The sequence below is a fragment of the Antechinus flavipes genome, chromosome 3 (assembly GCF_016432865.1).
Source record: "Antechinus flavipes isolate AdamAnt ecotype Samford, QLD, Australia chromosome 3, AdamAnt_v2, whole genome shotgun sequence".
In the NCBI taxonomy this organism is placed as follows: Eukaryota; Metazoa; Chordata; class Mammalia; order Dasyuromorphia; family Dasyuridae; genus Antechinus; species Antechinus flavipes.
Window position 1 is genome coordinate 343,423,669 of NC_067400.1, and position 18,953 is coordinate 343,442,621.

General features: G+C 32.4%; 1 protein-coding gene across 1 annotated transcript in view; it reads right to left on the bottom strand.

Moving 5' to 3' along the window:
- CNTNAP5 (contactin associated protein family member 5) overlaps positions 1–18,953 on the bottom strand; it is a 913,682-nt gene that overhangs the window by 115,459 nt on the left and 779,270 nt on the right. The window contains exon 18 of the mRNA XM_051985717.1: positions 11,119–11,358. Coding sequence (XP_051841677.1) covers positions 11,119–11,358 — 240 coding nt within the window. The remainder of the gene's footprint in view (positions 1–11,118; positions 11,359–18,953) is intronic.

The following is an 18,953-nucleotide window of genomic DNA, read 5'->3' on the forward strand; positions in this document are numbered from 1 at the left end:
GATCATTATATACTTTGACAACGATATTGTATGAGGACATATTTTGATGGAAGTGGATTTCTTTGACAAAGAGACCTAACTGAGTTTCAATTGATAAATGACAGACAAAAGCAGCTACACCCAAAGAAAGAACACTGGGAAACGAATGTGAACTATCTGCATTTTTGCTTTTCTTCCCGGGTTATTTATACCTTCTGAATCCAATTCTCCCTATGCAACAAGAGAACTGTTCGGTTCTGCAAACATATATTGTATCTAGGATATACTACAACATATCCAACATATAAAGGACTGCTTGCCATCTAGGGGAGGGGGTGGAGGGAGGGAGGGGAAAAAATTGGAACAGAAACGAGTGCAAAGGATAATGTTTCAAAAAAAAAAATTACCCTGGCATGGATTCTGTCAATATAAAGTAATTATTAAATAAAAATTAAAAAATAATAATAAAAATAAATAAATAAATAAATAAGCTGCTGTAAAAAAAAAAAAATGTTTTTCTCCCACCTCTATAGTTAAGAATATATTTATGTACATATATATAGATACACACACACACACACATACACAAACATATCTACACATATACATATCTTTCCTTTCCTCACTGACTCTTTGCTCTAATTCTTCTCTTAAACTTGTCTTGATATTACTCAACCACTCTCCACCCTTGGACTCCTCCTTTGTCTTCTTCTTTCACCCTTTGCTTCCTGTCCACTCATCCCTCCTATATGTGTGTGTGTAAAATGTTGCCTACTTAACCTATTCCCTATGTGAGTAGGTTTTCAAACTATGATCCTTCCTCTCCCCTCTAATACCTCTGTGTCTATTCTTCCTCTATGTCTCATTATATAACATGATTACTATTTTTTACCTTAACTCTACCCGAATCTTTCCTCTGAATTAAGCTATTGTTGATGTCCATTTTAAACATATGGTATACTGCCCTTATGCATTTTTTAATGTTTTGATAAGCATACGCCAGATCCAAGCTTTGTATGTATATATATGTGTGTGTATAAATTAAGAAAACACCATCCTTATAATGTAAATGCATTGGAATATTGTCAGAATCACATTTGAATGTCAAGCTATAATTGAGGCACTAATTTATTATGTACATTTTATCCAGATGCTATCACTAGAAATTCTAATTTTACAAAACAGAAAAAAATCAAAGTGAATAAATATACTTTCAAAATAAATAAATAAAAAATAAACATATGGTATATATTTCCCATGTAAAAAAAAAATAAACAATTGGTCCATGTTTAGTTCATCGAAATTGATCATTGATATTGGCTCTTAAATTTCCTATTAAGTTTGAGTTTGGTTGATAGAAAGTCCTAAAAATCTGCAAGTTTGTTGAATGTACATTTTATTTTACTCAATATTAAAGATAATTTTTCTGGATATGATATTTTTGGCCCCAGATACAGTTCTTTTGATTGTCCATAGATATGATTCTAGGACCTGAGTCTTTTATTGTACTTGCTGATATGTTCTGTACAATTTTAATTGTATTTCCGGCATATTTGAATTTTTTTTTCTTGCTTGTTACAGAATTTTCTCTTTGATTTGGGGTTTTCAAAATTTGGTAATAATATTCCTGTGTTTTCATAAAAGATTTCATTGATGTAGTAATCAGTAGATTTTTTCTATTTCTACTTTTCCTTCACTTTCTATCACTCCAGGACATTCTTTTTGGATTATTTCATGCATTATTATGTCAAAGTACCTTTATTTATCACAACTTTCAGGCAGTCCAATTATTCTTATATTTTCTCTTTTTGATCTGTTCATTTTTCTTTGATTTGTCATTTTTCTTATGTTTCACATTTTGTTCGATTTTTTCATTCTTTATAATGTTTATTTCTTGTTCTCTCAAAGCTTCACTGGCTTTCCTTTGCCCAATTGTAATTTTCACAGTTATCTTCATTTTTCAGACTCTTTATCTCCTTTTCTAGCAGGTTAAGGTGTTTTCATAATCTTCTTGCTTTTCTTGGATGGATTTTTCATATTTTTTTTAGTTTTTTCTCAATGTCTCTAATTTGATTTAAAATTCTTTTTTGAGTTCTTTCTTAAATTCTGACTGGAGAGGGAACCATTTTATATTACGTTTTGGGGAAGAAGTTTTTGTTTTTGTTTTTGTTTTACATTAGTGTCCTCCTCTGAAGATGGATCCTTGCCTTTCCTATATCCACAGTAAGTTTTTGTGGTGGGGTTTTTTCTTCTTTACTGATTCATTTTTCAAAAATAAGATATATTAATGTAAATACCTCTAATCATGGGGTCCAAGATGTTTCCTCAAGCTTTCCTTCAACTCTCCCTCTGACCTGGAACCCCAAACCAAGAGCTCTGCCCTCTAGTAAGTTCCCCTCAGTTAGCACTATCCCTGACTCAGAGCTTCTGCATTTATAGGTGTGCTGGTTTCTTCTTGTCCAGGACTGCATCTCTGCAGCACAGCTGGGCCTGGCATTCCTAATTAGCTGAGCTTCATTCAGTTTTCCTGGACTCAGACTACAACTTCACAAACAGTTTAGGAAGTGAAAGGAGGCTCTAGCCAAACCCAACTCACCCAAGGGATCTGCATTTGGTGTTTCTGTAGCTAGTCTGGAGATGTTTTCACTTCACATGGATTAATCCCCAGCCTGGGTCTTTCTTTAGATCTTCTTGGGTTGGAGGACCCATGTTGTGCCTCAGGTCTTCTTGATTTTTCACCAGTCTGTGTTCATCCTGAGATCCAAATGTGTTCTATTTGTGGGGGAAATCTGAATAGCTTGAAATTTCTCAACCTATTCCACCATCTTCCCAGAATCATCCCTTTCTGAATCACTTTTGATTAGAGAACCACTTCATACCTTTCAAAGTGGTTAATATGACAAAAAAAGGAAAGAGAAAAATGTTGAAAACTGTGGGAATATTTGGACAGTAATACACTGTTAGTGAAGTTATAAAGAATTATTTGGAACTATGTCCAAAATATAACCAAACTTTGAATAATTTTTGATCCAGCAATACCACTATTAGCTGTGTAACCCAAAAAAGGTCTTAAAAAGGGGGAACTTAAACGTACAAAAGTATTCATAATAGCCCTTAGTTTGGTGGCAAAATATTGAAAACTTGGGGAATGCTCATCAATTGTGAAATATCTGAACAAGTTATTATATATGAACAACATTGTGCAATAAGAAATTATGATCAGGCATAATTCAGAGAAACCTGAAAAGATTTGTACAAAATGAATCAAAGTGAAAAGAACAGAACCAGGAAAACATTGTACACAGCATTAGCAATGTTTTGTGATAATCAACTATGAATGGCTCAGCTCTTATTAGAAACACAATGAGACAAGAAAAGTACAAAGGGCTTATGAAGAAAAATACTAAATACATGTGGATAAAGAAATAACAGACTCTGAATGAAAAGCAAAGCATATTTTTCTTCTACTTAATTCTTTCATTTTCTTACTCTTTTTAAAAATGTTTCTTCTTTCACAATTGTGATTAAAAGGAAATATGTTTTACATGATGGCACAAATATAAATTATATCAAAATGTCTGCCATTTTTGGAAGACAGGAGAGGAAGAAAAAGAGAAAAAAGAGAAAAAAGAAAGAAAGAGAAAAAATTGGAACTCAAAATCTTATAAAAATTTAATGATAAAAAGTTTCTTGACAAGCAATTTGGGAAAATATTATTAAAATGGAGGAAATATTCTTGATTAAAATAACTATATTTAATTTATAATTTATTTTATTCATAATAGCTTATTTTTCCAAATACATGTAAAGACAGTTTTCAGCATTCATCTTTGAAAATATTTTGTGTTCCAAAAGTTCTCCTTCTATCCCCACCTCCCCCCTTCTTTAGAGAAAACAAGCAATTTAATATAGGTTAAACCTATGCAGTTCTTTTAAACATATTTCCATAATTTTCATGATGCACAAGAAAAACCAGATTACAGGGAGAAAAGAAAACATGGAAAAAAAAAACACAAGCAAACAAGCAAAAAAGTGAAAATACTATGCTTTGAGCCACATTTAGTCTCCATAGTTCTCTCTCTGGATGTGAATGGCTCTTTCCATCACAAGCCTATTGTAATTGTCTTCAATCACCTCATTATTGAAAAGAACCAACTCCATCACAGTTGATAATCACATATTCTTTTTGCTTACTGTGTACAGTGTTCTCTTGATTTTGCTCACTTATCTTAGCATCTATTTATGTAGGTCCTGCTTGCCATTTTATATACAACAATGATATTCCTGTACATTCAGATATTCAAACATTCCCCAACTGATGGGCAACCACTCAATTTACATTTCCTCGCCACTACAAAAAAAGTTGCTACAAACATTTTTGCATATTTCCTCTAAAAACAAAAACAAAAAACCTGATAAAAACAATAATAAGAAAACTATTTCAGATAGTGACAGAGATTTCAACTATGATAACATTAATTGATAGGCTTAATCAACTGAAAGGAGATTTTGATAAAGTTGCATAGTATTCCCAGAGTGAGCAAGAGCACAAGCACATAAGAGCTATTAGTTGGTTGCAAAGGAGTTGGGATCTTACTTAACAGTTGCAGTGATTCTAGTCACTTATATAACACAGGCTAGGAGAATAGTATGCTTATCTTTTCTTAGCTCATATTCTCTAGGAAGAATAGAAATCTTACATATATCCAAAACTAGTTCTAAAAAAAGGTGCACAAGGAAATCTGAAGTTTTGAATAGAAACCTCTAACACTTAAGAGTAGAATCCAAATATAAATTTAAAAGTCAAGAAATTGGTTGGGAAATGAGCAAACAAAAATACTAAGAATCTAATATTCTTAGAATAGAAAGCTACTATTATGTCAGGGACAGTCAAAACACAAAATCATAAAAAGGCAACAAACTCAAAAGTGCTATAAGAGAAGCTTCAAAGAACCATGAATAGGGCTCAGGTCCCCAAAAGAATATCTGCCTGTAAGAGCTCAGAAAATCAAAATAAGAAAAGTAAAAGTTAAATAAGAAAAGTAAAGAAAAATCTGGGGGGAAATGACAGCAAGACAAAAAAAAAATCATGAAAATGTCAAGAGCTTGGTAAAGGGGGAACAAACAATACTGAAGAAAGTAGTGCCTTAAAAAACAAAATAAACAAAATAGTAAAAAAAAAAAAAGGCACAAAAATTCACTAAAATGAAGAATGACTAAAAAGCAGAATTGGCCAAAAAATAATAAAAAATATACAAAATACACAACAGACAATTAAAAAAGCAGAACTGATATTGGTATTGATATTGATAAATGGTCAAAGGATATGAACAGACAATTTTCAGATGAAGAAATTGAAACTAGTTGTAGCTGCATGAAAAGGTGCTCCAAATTATTATTTCCACTATACACCTGTCAGATTGGCTAAGATGACAAGAAAAGATAATGACGAATGTTGGAGGAGATGTGAGAAAACTGGGACACTGATATATTGCTGGTAGAATTGTGAACGGATCCAATCATTCTAGAGAGCAATTTGGAACTATGCTCAAAAGGTTATCAAACTGTGCATACCCTTTGACCCAGCAGTGTTACTACTGGGCTTATACTCCAAAGAGATCTTAAAGAAGGGAAAGGGACCCATATATGCAAGAGTGTTTGTGGCAGCCCTTTTTGTAGTGGCAAGAAACTAGAAATTGAGCAGATGTCCATCGGTTGGAAAATGGCTGAATAAATTGTGGTATATGAATGTTAAGGAATATTATTGTTCTGTAAGAAATGACCAGCAGGATGATTTCAGAGAGGTCTGGAGAGACTTACATGAACTGGTGCTGAGTGAAATGAGCAGAACCAGGAGATCATTATACACGGCAATAAGAAGACTATACAAAGATCAATTCTGATGAACGTGGCTCTCTTCAACATTGAGATGATTCACACCAGTTCCACTTGTTCAGTGATGAAGAGAGCCATCTACACCCAAAGAGAGAACCGTGAGAATAGTGTGGAATACAACATAGCATCCTCACTTTCTCTGTTGTTATTTGCTTGTATTTTGTTTTCTTCCTCAGTTTTTTTCTTTCTTGATATGATTTTTCTTGTGCAACAAGACAACTGTATAAATATATATACATATATTGGATCTAACATGTATTTCAACATGTTTAACATGTATTGGACTACCTGCCAGCTAGGGGAGAGTGTAGAGGAAAGCAGGGGAAATTTTGGAACAAAAGATTTTATAAGGGTCAATGTTGGAAAAATTATCCATCCATATGCTTTGTAAATAAAAAGCTTTAACAATAATAAAAAAAGAAAAAGAAAATGAATGGGGTAAAAAGATAGAGATAATACTATAAAGAGAGGAAAATATAGGATGAAGGAAAATAAATAGTAATTATAACTGGGAAAAATTAAAATAGGTTTCTCTGATAAAGGCTTCATTTATCAAATATATTGAGAATTGCATCAAATTTGATAAATCACCCAGAAAGCAACCAATCAACCAATCAAATAAATAAATAAATGAGTAAATAAGAATAAGCCCCATCTCTGAATTGATAATTGGACAAAGGATATGAACAGGAATTTTTCAAGTGAAGTAGCCAAAGCTTTTTGAAGTAATATGAATATATGTTTGTATAGAATAAATAACTATTGATTAGAGAAATTCAAGTTAAAACAACTCTGTGGTACTACTCCACAGCCATCAGATTGGGAAAGACAAAGAAAATGATACATGTTGGATAGCATGTGGGAAAACTTGGACACTAAAATACTGTTGGTGGAGTTGTAAACGGATCCAAACATTCTGGAAACTAATTTGGAACTATATATAAAGGCCTATGAATTAATGAATACCCTTTCACCCAGCAATACCACCACTAGGTCTGCATGTAAAGGTATTTAAAAAAAGCAAAATGACTTCAATGTATTTAAAATATTTATAGCAGCTTTATTTTTTTGGTAGTAAAGAATAGAAATTTGAGGAATTACCATCAATTGGGAAATGGCTAAACTTGTGGCATATGATTGTGATGGAATATTATTGTGCTATAAGTGATGAGCAGAATGCTTACACAAACTGACATAAAATGAAGTAAACAGAACCAGGACATTGCACACAATAATAGCAATATAATAATGATTAATAATGATAATTGAATTTGAATTACAGTTATTCTCATCTATAAATAATCCCAGAAAAAATAAATAGATGTGAGATGAAAAATATTATTCACCTCTAGAGAAAGAACTATTGCCATCTAAATGTCAAAAGAAACATACTTTTAAAATTTTTTAAACTTTTTTTTTCTTTCTCCTCTCTCCTTTTCTAACTTTCTTTTTTGTGGGGTTATGTTTTCTTTTATAACTTAACTGTTATGGAAATATATTTTGCATGACTACACATGTATAACCTTCATTAACTTCCTTGCTTTCTCAATGAGGGAATAGGAGAGGGAAGATGAGAAGAAAAGCATTTGGAACTCAAATTGTTTTTAAAAGTATGTCAAAATTGTATATGTAATTAGAATTGTTTTCTAAAAAAGACAAAAATATTTTGTTTGAAGTTATAAAACGTGCATTAAAATAAATCTTATTTATTTTGTGAATATTATAAATTATATATATATATAAATATATGTGTGCATGAAATATATATTAAACAGATAATTTATAAATTTCAATTGTTGGTAATAATATATCAACAACTTTTTTTGGCACATTTATGGCAGGGAATAACCTTTAAGAATCACTGTTTAGATATATTATTATGTGATTACTGGAGACTGGCCAATTAACAGAAAGTTTTTATAGCATGTATAGATATTTAATTGCTTCTAATCCAAATTATTGCCTAAAATATAGCCTTAAGAATGTAGACTACTAAAAATGACTATCCTCTAATGAAGGATTGACTAGTTAAAAAGGGAAGTAATCATCTTTTGAAATCATAAAAATCTTGGGAATTTTGAGTTCAATTTGCTATTTTTATTGATGAAACTAAGGCCCAACATAAAAACAAAGGGAAAAAAAAATCAAGATTAGAGGACCAGATTGTATTATTTTAACTTGTCTTGATAATTTCAAATCAAGAACTCGATCTACTATATTATGTATCTGTTATACCAAACTTGGTTCCTAACTTACTTTTACTTATTTAATTTACTTCTTATTAGAGGAAAGGAAGAATTACATCAGAGGAATGATGATGACATAATGTATCTATATTTAAGCAACATATCTGGGCATTTTGAGAAATATCTTTGTGATCAAAATTTTAAAAATAGTGAAATTAGGTGGTTTACATCTTATTGAAGAACTATTTTCAAAAAATATTGGTTAATCAGTTGATGTCAACAGAGAAGATCTTTGATGGTATGTTGCAAAGCTTTGTTTTTAACTTCACTCCATTTAATATTCTTATGAATGACTGATATATACGTGTGTATATAAGATGGTCATACACACACTCACACTCACACTGGTGGAGTTACGATTTTCACTATATTCCTATAAGAAAACATCTATAGTATTATGTTCAGTTCTTGGAGCCACATTTTAATGATGCCATTGAAAAGCACATGGAAATAGATTTTGCCTTAATATAAGTAAGAATGTTGTAATAATTAAATTTGCCTGAAAATAGACAGTCCTGTCATATTAGGTAGGGGATTTTTTGATGAGGCTTATACGTAGCTGAATGGCCACTTATCTTGAAGTAATAATGAGGCCTTGTGAATCAGATGGTAGATTAGGACTGATTGGGCTCTAAAATTATATATTTCTAAGTAAACTCTTTTGCTGACCAATTGATTAAAGTACAATTCCTAAGACATTAATTACTGAATGGCAGGCTGTTATTTATGTATGAATAACCATAAGAAAGAATGAATGATGAGGAAGATGAAAATTATTAAGCATACATATTTATTTAATTTATTAAAAAGATAAAAGTGAATAAATATAGAGTAGAAAGCATATGCCAACATGTGCTTATGAAAGATATGATTTCATGGAGAATAATCAATAGGAGTTGTCTGCAAGAAAGGAACCTGAGATGAATTAAACTAAATTTAGAACAATAAGATCTATGAGATGGTTGAACAGCACAGCTAGAGAAATGGAAAAAGGTATCCAATACTATTTATTTGGACAAAAGACCTGAGTATATATCATTTGAAATGATGCTAGTATATATCTTAGGGAGTGAATTTTAGTCTTCAGTATGTGAAACTTCTAGAAAAACAAAAAATTCTATGAGCAGAAACTGTATTTTTCAGGGAGAGTAATTCACAGGCAAGGTCCAGGAGAAAGACATTAATGTTTTTACTGTCATGGTTCAGATTACAAATCTTTTGGGACAAGATTTGTCTTTTTTCAAATTTCCATGCAATGGCCAACACATTGTTATTTTACATATCTGCAATATTCCTATACTTTGCAAAAATCATTGTATTAGACAAAGTCAAATCATGTGGGGAGGAGTAACAAATTAGAAGTCAATCTGAAATAATGCAAATCCTAAAATATTGTATATGGACTGAACCAGATACTTCACTGATTATTGAAAACTCCCTGATGAGAAAATTCCCCCTGCAATGACAGACCTACATTTTTTTTATAACCAAGAATCTTAGGAGAATAACCTAAAACAGAGCTATCAAACTCTCAGCCTTGAGTCTATAGCAGTCACTGGAGATACAGAATCAAATTAAATTGTAATTGGGAATTTTTTAAAACAAAATAAATAAAAATAACAGTATAAAAGAAATGTTAATATGTGATTATGGAAGTTAATATGGGATCTCCATTGGGATTTTTATATGAAGTACAGTTGTTATTATTTCTATTTGAGTTTGATATTACTGGGCTAGATTATTAAAAGATTAAGAGATTTTTCCAGAATTACAAAGCTGATATATATCATAACCTAGACTTTGATCCAGATTTCCTGGCTTCTAAGTCTATTCTCTCTTTAGACTGCCTTTTAGCAATAGAGTAAACTATAAAAGGTTGTTAAATAAAATTGGCTTTATTACTTTCAAAATCTTAAGAGTTACAAAAGGTAATCCAATTAAATATTGTTTAGTAAAAAATCTGGGGGGTCTGCTTTTATGAATTGGCTTTTAAAAATCAGCATATGTAATATTTGGATTTAATTGTTATTTGAAATTATTAAAATAATTGCTCTTTATATCACTTAATCAATATCCTTGAATTCTAGCTTATTCTTTATCCATTAAGCTCATTTTTCATCAATTCAATTATGTTAAAGATAATATAAAAATTAATTGTAAGCCCACATTTTTACAAATTATGAGAAATCCTGAATTCATGGGACCTGACTAATTTTAGATTCCTATCATACTGTTCAACCCTTCCCTTTACATCATTATCATCATTATTTAAGGTAATAGAAAGAACATCAGACCTCAGGGTAGATTTCTGATCTTGGTTCAGCTGTGTGGTTTTAATAAATCTCAACTTCTCTGGGTTCCCTTAACTGTAAAATGCTAAATTTAGGCTAAATGTTCTCCAATATTCCATCCAGCTCTAATAAACACAAAAACAAAAACAAAATACTAGGATTCTATATGATCAACTCATATTTAGGGCCATAGAGATTATAATGCTTTTTAAAAATCACACAACTTAGTAAGAAATGGAAATGAAATGAAGTGCCTGACACCTCGCTGAGTTTTCTCTAGAATAGATTTTATTATCTTGCAAATCTCTTTCCATATGTTTAACAAATGAGTGTTAATAGTAGGATGCAAAATGGATGATTCGGAAATTTAAAAATGGAGAAACAAGCATAACAATAGTATTTTTAATTACTTACATGACTATCTCAATTTATAACATTTTAACCTTACAAACATTATGTGAAATAGGCCAGTAATAATATCCTGTATTTCATTAACCAGTTCTTCATAAAATTCCTTCTACCTAATTTAAGCCAATTAAATTCATTTAGTTTTATGTATCAACTAATTGAGGCACAGAGAGATTAAACAATTTACCTAAAGTCACACAGCTAGTTTGGTGGTTATCGCTTTTGTATCCTGATTTGTGTCCAGTGGTTCTTCTATTGCCGCATGCTAGTTTCCCATTAACAGTAAGAATGAAGCCTACCTTTTTTACAAAAGGGTCCTTCATATGGAGAGTTGGTGCAGTCACACAGGTAGCCATTATATTTCTCAACACACTTTCCTCCGTTGTGACAAAAGTTGCCATAACTGCTGCAGTGTCCGGGGCATCCAGGTTTGACTCCAGCTGTGACTTTGGCTTTTTCTTCAAGATCAAGTTTCTGTCCATTTAAATGTAAGGAACGAATACATCCTAGGAATCCTTTCTGTCTTGATGCTGTACCACCTGAGACAGACACATAAAAAGAAGGAGGAGAGAGAGAAAGAGAGAGAGAGAGAGAGAGAGAGAGAGAGAGAGAGAGAGAGAGAGAGAGATGAAGGTGGGAAGGAAAGGGAAAGAAGAAAAGAAGGGAGGGAGGGAAGAAGGGAAGGAGAGAAGGAAGGAGGAGGGAAAGAGAGGGGGGAGAAGAGAGTTAGGCGAGAGGAGAGAGTGAGGAGAGGAGAGATAGAGACACAGAGAGAAACACAGAAAGAGAGAAAGGGAGTTATCCCCCTTGAGAAATCAAATTGTATTTGTTGAATGTTTATTTAAAAAATATAAGCTTATTGGTAGCACTAGTCATATATCTATCTAAAAATTGTGTTGGTAACTAGGTTTATCAGGTAGACTATTTCAATCATTTCAAGAAATTATTTTTATGCTTTGAGCATAAATTTTGTCTGAAAGGCCAATTTCAGGTTGCTGGTTTGTCTCCAGAAAACTTGAAATTGGAAACATAACTTCCACTAACTTTCAGTGTGAAGGAATGTAGTGTGCTTCTCATTCTCTCTCTAGAAAGTGAGATCAGATAAAGAGATTGCCCCCTATAATTTTGCCTCATCATAGACAGACATCTGGATCATTTAATTCATAGACTCCAACTTTCTGACTCGGTAACAGTGACCCCCAGTTTAAACATAAAGGTTCTTAAGCTCCTGTAATATTTTATTTTCATTTCCACTTCTGGAATTTACACATCACCTATTTCTTTTTAGAATGTCTTCTAGGTTTATTTATATGTTAAACATCATTCAAAACTTTCATGGAGATTGTCTGACTTGTCTAATTTCATGGGGACTTCCTTTCCCTGACTTATTACTAAATCCGAAATCAGAGCAATACATTTTATGAGGTTATTTGACAAAACCTATGCTTGGACACTGAGAGAAATTGTAAATAACTAGAAGGATTCCTTACCACCCCTGAGGATATTAGACTTTATTTCTGACATTTACCTGGAAAATAAGTAACATACATAAGAAAATTTACATATAGGAGATGATTGTTTAATGGGCATGCTTAAAATTAAGGATAGGAATTTGGCTTGTGATTTCATTTGTAAGGGGCTGTCCTTGTCAAAGTATGGTCCTTAAAACTCTGGTGAAGTCAAGATGTAAAGGACAGCCAAGAGGCTGCTCGAGCTCTCCCAGTTTCCCTCAAAAACCACAGGAAACCAAGCCTCTGCACAGAGTCTCACGGAATGAAAGCACCTCCAGCTCAAGATAGGCTGGAAGGACTTCAAGAAGGGTCAGTCTCACGGGGGGTGGAAAGAGTGTTGTTGAGCCCAGCTCAGATAGCTTCTGGGAAAGCTGGTGAGAGGTTCTTACTCAAAGCAAATCAGCAGCCAAGACTCCCAGTCCTGGCTCACTAGAGCCCCTTGGTAGGGCAGCCTCCAGTCCCAGCTCAGAAGGCAAATTCTGGGAAACCAGACTGTGTCCTCAAAAGAGCAGACAAAGCTACCCCTGCAAACACAAGGGGGCGCTATGCTCACAGCCAAGGCTCAGACTTGCACAGGAAGCTTGGGAAAGTGCCCCCTTTATCCCAGGAGCAGAGAATAGATCTTAGTAACACAGATAAAGAAGGAAATTTCATATGATGTAATAAAGGGTACCGTAAACAAGGAAGTAGTAACAATAATAAATGTATATGCACCAAGTGGAAGAGCAGCCAGATTCCAAGAGCAGCTTTTAATCCAGTTACAGGAAGAAATAGACAGCAAAACCATACTAGAGGGTGACCTCAATCTTCTCCTCTCAAAAGCAAACAAATCTAACCACAAAATAAATGAGAAAAAAAAAGCAGGGAAAGTAATAGAATACTTGGAAACCTAGATATGATAGACCATTGAAGAAAATTGATGGCCCCTACACAAAAATTAACCAAGTATTAGGGCACAAAAATAGCACAATCAAAAGCAGAAAGCCAAATAGTACATGCTTCCTTTTCAGACCACAATGAAATAAAATTTATATCAATAAAGAGCCAGAAGAAGATTAAAAACCAATTGTTAATTAAATAATCTAATTCTACAGAATGAGTGGGTCAAACAGCAAAACACAGAAACAATTCATAATTTCACTCAAGAGAACAACAATAATGAGACAACATACCAAAACCTATGGTATACAGTCAAGGTAGTTATGAAGGGAAATGTTATATCTCTCAATAGTCACATAAAATTGAGAAAGAAGAGATCGATCAATTGGGCATGTAACTAAAAAAAAAAAAAAAAGTAGAAAAAAGAAATTAAATTAAAAACCTCCAATTAAATGCCAAATTAAAACTTCTGAAACTCTAAGGAGAGATTGATAAAGTTGAAACTAAGTAATCTATTGAAATAATTGTTAAAACTAACATTTGGTTTTATTTTTAAAAAACCAAAATAACAAACCTTTGATAAATTTGATCAGAAAAAGGAAAGGAAAAAACAAAAACAAATTACCAGCATCAAAAATGAAAAGTGTAAACTTACCACCAATTAAAAAGAAATCAAATAATAATCAGGAGCTATTTGCCCAACTGTATGGCAGCAAATCCAACAATCAAACAGAAATGGATGAGGAGGAAATAAATTACTTATATAATCCCATTTTTGAAAAAGAAATTGAACAAATAATTAATGAACTCATTAAGAAAAATCTCCAGGACCAAATGTATTCACAAGTGAATTATATCAAACATTTAAAAACAATGAATTCCAATATTAGATAAACTATTTGGAAAAATAGGGAATGAAGGAATCCTATCAAATTTTTTCTAAAAATCAAATTTGGTGCTGACTGATATCTAAACCAGGAAGTGCCAAAACAGAGAAAGAAAATTGCAGAACAATCTCCCTAATAAATATTGATGCAAAAATTTTGAATAAAATATTAGCAAATAGATTAAAGCAAATTATCAGAAAAATATGACCAAGTGGGATTTATACCAGTAACACAGGGTGGGTTCAATATCAGGACAACTATTAACATAATTGACCATATAAATAACTGTTGGAATCTTTACAAATTGTTAAGTCATTAGAGTTGATAGAGATAATAATTATCTAATTTAGCATGGTTCAGTATGATTGATCTGATCTTACAAGGAGATGTTTTGGGCCAGAAGAAACAAGGTTCTAAGTACAACTGATAGAAACAATGCTTGTGTTCACACCTTTAGAGAGCTCATATAAGCAAGAATATTTAAGGACTCATTGGAGTTCCCATGTTTGGGAGATTTCAGGGTTTAGTATGAGATATCCGAATTCACACCTCCCTTGAAGCTCTTAGGGCCAGACAGCACTCTGGGAGGAAACCCATAATCCCACTCTTGGAGAAGGAACATAAATAGAGCTTCAGGGAGCCAGTCAACGAGTTTTACTTTAGAACATTCCAAAAGGTTGGAGAGGAGCACTCTGGGACAGACACAGAGCACTCTGGGAGATTGAGAGCCAGAAGCCCTTTCTCGGAGGCAAGACAGATTTATTACAACTTTTACCTTTGTGATGGCTGGAGGCTGAAGAAAGCAGAGGGAGAAGCAAAGGACAAAGCTGCAAGAGCTCTTAGAACCAAGGAGAGAGAGAGAGGCCTCTAAGAAAAACTAACCAGGCTATATTGAAGGACACAATAAAAGATCTGAACTTTTAGCACCTGACTGCATTTGGGTGATTATTACTTTTAACTGAAACTAAGGCTATCTCCAGAAAACCTCCCTGAGAAAGCCTGCTCTCAGAGAGAACCATTATATTTTAAAGAAGAAAAAGACCACAAATAACAACCAACAGAGACCATATGATGATTTCAATAGATGCAGAAAAAGCTTTTGACAAAACATAGCACCCATTCCTACTAAAAAACACGAGAGAATAGGGATAGAGGGAACTTTTCTTAAAACAATAAACAGTACCTATATAAAACGAATGTCAAGCATTATTTTTAATGGAGAGAAGATGGATTCCCAATAAACTCAGAGATGAAACACAGATGCCCATTATCACTACCATTATTCAACATGTACTTGAAATGTTGGCTTTAGCAGTAAGAAAAGAAAAAGAAATTAAATAAATCAGAATAGGCAATGAGGAAATAAAATTATCACTCTTTGTAGATGATATGATGATATACTTAGACAGTCCTAGAAAATTGTCCAAAAACCTACTAGAAACAATCCACAGCTTTAGCAACATTGAAGGATGTAAAATAAACCCATCCAAATCATCAGCATTTCTATATATTAATGACAAAGCCCATCAACAAGAGATAGTAAGAGAAATTCCATTTAAAATAAAGTAGACAAAATAAAATATTTGGATGTCTACCTGCCAAGACAAACCCAAGAACTATGTGAACACAATTACAAGACACATCTTATACAAATAAATTCAGATCTAAACAATTGGAAAAATATGAATTGTTCGTGGAGAGGCTAAGCTAATATAATAAAAATGACAATTCTACTTAAGTTTGTCTACTTGTTCAGTGTCATACCAATCAAACTGCAAAAATTATTTTATATAACACATTGATTAGATACATGACACAATAATCCAGGCCTATAGTGATCTAGTTTTTTATAAACCACTAAACGCTAGCTTCTGGAGTAAGAACTCACTATTTGACAAAAATTGCTGGGAAAACTGGAAAATAATATGTCAGAAACTCAAAATAGACCTACATCTCACACACTATACCAAAATAAGATCAAAAAGACCCAGCAGTGTCATTACTGGGTCTGTATCCCAAGAAATCATAAAGGAAGGAAAAGGACACTTGTGCAAAAATGTTTGTAGCAGCTCATTTTGTGATAGCAAAGAGTTTAAAAATGAGTAGATGCCCATCAAATAGTGAATGGCTGAACAAGTTGTGGTACAATAAGGTTTTTGAATATTATTATTCTATTAAAAATGATGAACTGATTTTAAAAACTGATTTCAGAAAGGTCAGAAAAGATTTACACCATATGATGCTGAGCAAAACAAACAGAACCAGGAATATATTGTATAAAATAACAACAAGAATGTGTGATGATCAGCTATAAAAGACTTGGTTCTTCTCAGTGATTCAGTGATCCTAAGCAAACTTAATTGACTTTGGACAGAAAATGCCATTTGCATCCAGAAAAAGAACTATGGTGATTGAATGTATATGTTCACTTCTTTTTTTCTCTCCCATGGTTTTTCCCTTTTGCTCTGATTTTTCTCTCCCAACATGATTCATAAAGCAATGTATAGTGAAAAAACTAAGTGGAACAATAAAACAACACTAGAGAGCATTGGAATAAATGAAGTATTCCTTAAAATGAAAAAAAAAAACCACCTCTGGGTATGTCCCTGAAATCCTTTTAGGTTAACCACAAATTTAATGATATATTAAAAATAATACCAAAATATTTAAATTTTTGATAAAAGTAAATAAAGACTAATGGAACACATATAGAGAAGTACACTTTGGGCTTGGTTTTCAAAAATTGTTAAAAGTGAAAAAGGTTTTTTTTTAATATTATAAAGGAACAGGACAAAAATATTTACAGAAGCTCCTTTTGTAGTTGCAATGGATTGCAAATTTAAGAGAATATTCATCAATCAGGGAATGATTAATCAAGTTTAATATATGATAGAAATAGAATACTTTTGTGTCAGAAGAAATGATGAAAAAGATGGTTTCAGAAAAATCTTGGCATGACTTATATGAACTGATGCAAAATGAAGTGAGCAGAATAAGGAGAATATTATATATAGTAACATTAATATTATGATTATAATCATTTGTAATAAATTAACTACTTGGATTAATAAAATTATCTTCAAAGTAATTCTAATAGCCTTGGAATAGAAAATGCCATCCATATCCAGAGAGAGAACTATGGAGACTGAATATGTATCCAAGCATAATATTTTTGCCCTTTTTCTTGTTGTTGTTGCTTGCTTGCTTGTTTTTTTTTCCCTTTCTTGTGATTTTCCCCTTTTGATTGGATTTTTCTTGCACAAGATAACAAATATAGAAATATGTTTAAAAGAATTGCACATATCTAACCTATGTAAGATTGCTTCATATCTTGGTAAGAATGGAGGTAAAGGAGGAAGAAAGAAAATTTGGAACACAATTTTACAAAAATGAATGTTGAAGACTATTTGTACAAGTATTTAGAAAAATAAAATACTGTTGGAGAGAAAAAGGAATATTTCTCTATTTGCAGAATGAATTAGTTTGGATAGTTTGGAAAAAATCAAGAAAGGATTTAATACATAGCATTAGGATTAATTACTCTGAATATTTGAAGTAAATAATTTATAAATAAAAAATAAAATTGTCATAGACAATTTTAAAGTATTCACGATAAAATATCTTACCTACCCTCCATAAAGAAAACTGGTAAATTCTGAGAGCAAAGTGCGCGCGCGCACACACACACACACACACACACACACACACACACACAGAATTTATTTTTCTTTCTTTTGGGATAGAATATGGTTAATATCAAAATACAAATTTACTGCATGTTTAATATGTGTAATGTGCTTGACTTCTCAATAAGTGAGGGAGGAGCTAAAGGGAAGGACAGAGAAAATTAGGAACTTAAATGAATGAATGTAAAATAATTAATAAACATAAAAATTAAAATTAAAAAGAGCAAAAAGTGATCTTGAGACCAAAAAGTTTAACAACTATTGGCATCAAGAATTCCCCGGTGAGGAAACTCCTCTACCGATGTAAATAAGTGCTATCTCTGAAACTTATGATCTTAGAGCATTACTTAAGGAACTCATAAGTTATGACTTCCTCAGGTTTAACATCAAGTATTTATCAGAAATAGTATTTGAATTCAGATCTCCCTGGCTTGGAGACCAGATCTCAATCCATGATTCTATGTTGAATCTTAATATAAGAAAATTATAAGGAAAGAAGGTTGAGATGTATGGGAGAAAATGATAGACAGGATTAGTCTTAGATTAGCCTAAGAAGTTTTCTAAATTTATTGTTAGTGTCACTGGAAATATCCTTTCTGCATACTGTTCAGTTTTTGGAGGTACCCTTTCTGGTAATTTATCCCATCAATATTATCCTCAGGAATTCATTATTTCATACATCATATAGCCTTTGAGAACATAATGTGCCTGGTTATGGTGGTTTACCTGTGATCCTTCTTTGGAGTAGATTAAAATTTAAATTCATGTATTGAGTCAAAGTAATGAATTTCTAAGTAAAGATGCCAAGCATTATACAGGGAGTTGGCAGAGAGGAGGTGTTTAGGGAACAGAGATCTTCCCTTGTATTTCTGAAAATATCTTCAATACATATAATCATTGTAGCAGTGGTGATCAATTGAAGTTGGAAAGAGAGAGACAATGTGACAAAAAAATAAAGGGGCAAAAGAAAAGACCAGAGATGGCTATCTAAATAGAGAGAAGGGCATGCCTGTGGAAAATGTGGAAATAGAAATTTTTTTAAAAATTGGCAACTGACTGTGTGTGTGTGTGTGTATTATATATATATGTGAAATTGAGAAAGTGAAGATTACACTGAGGTTTCAAACCTGAGTGACTAAAATTATGATGCCGTACTTCCCACTGATAGAAG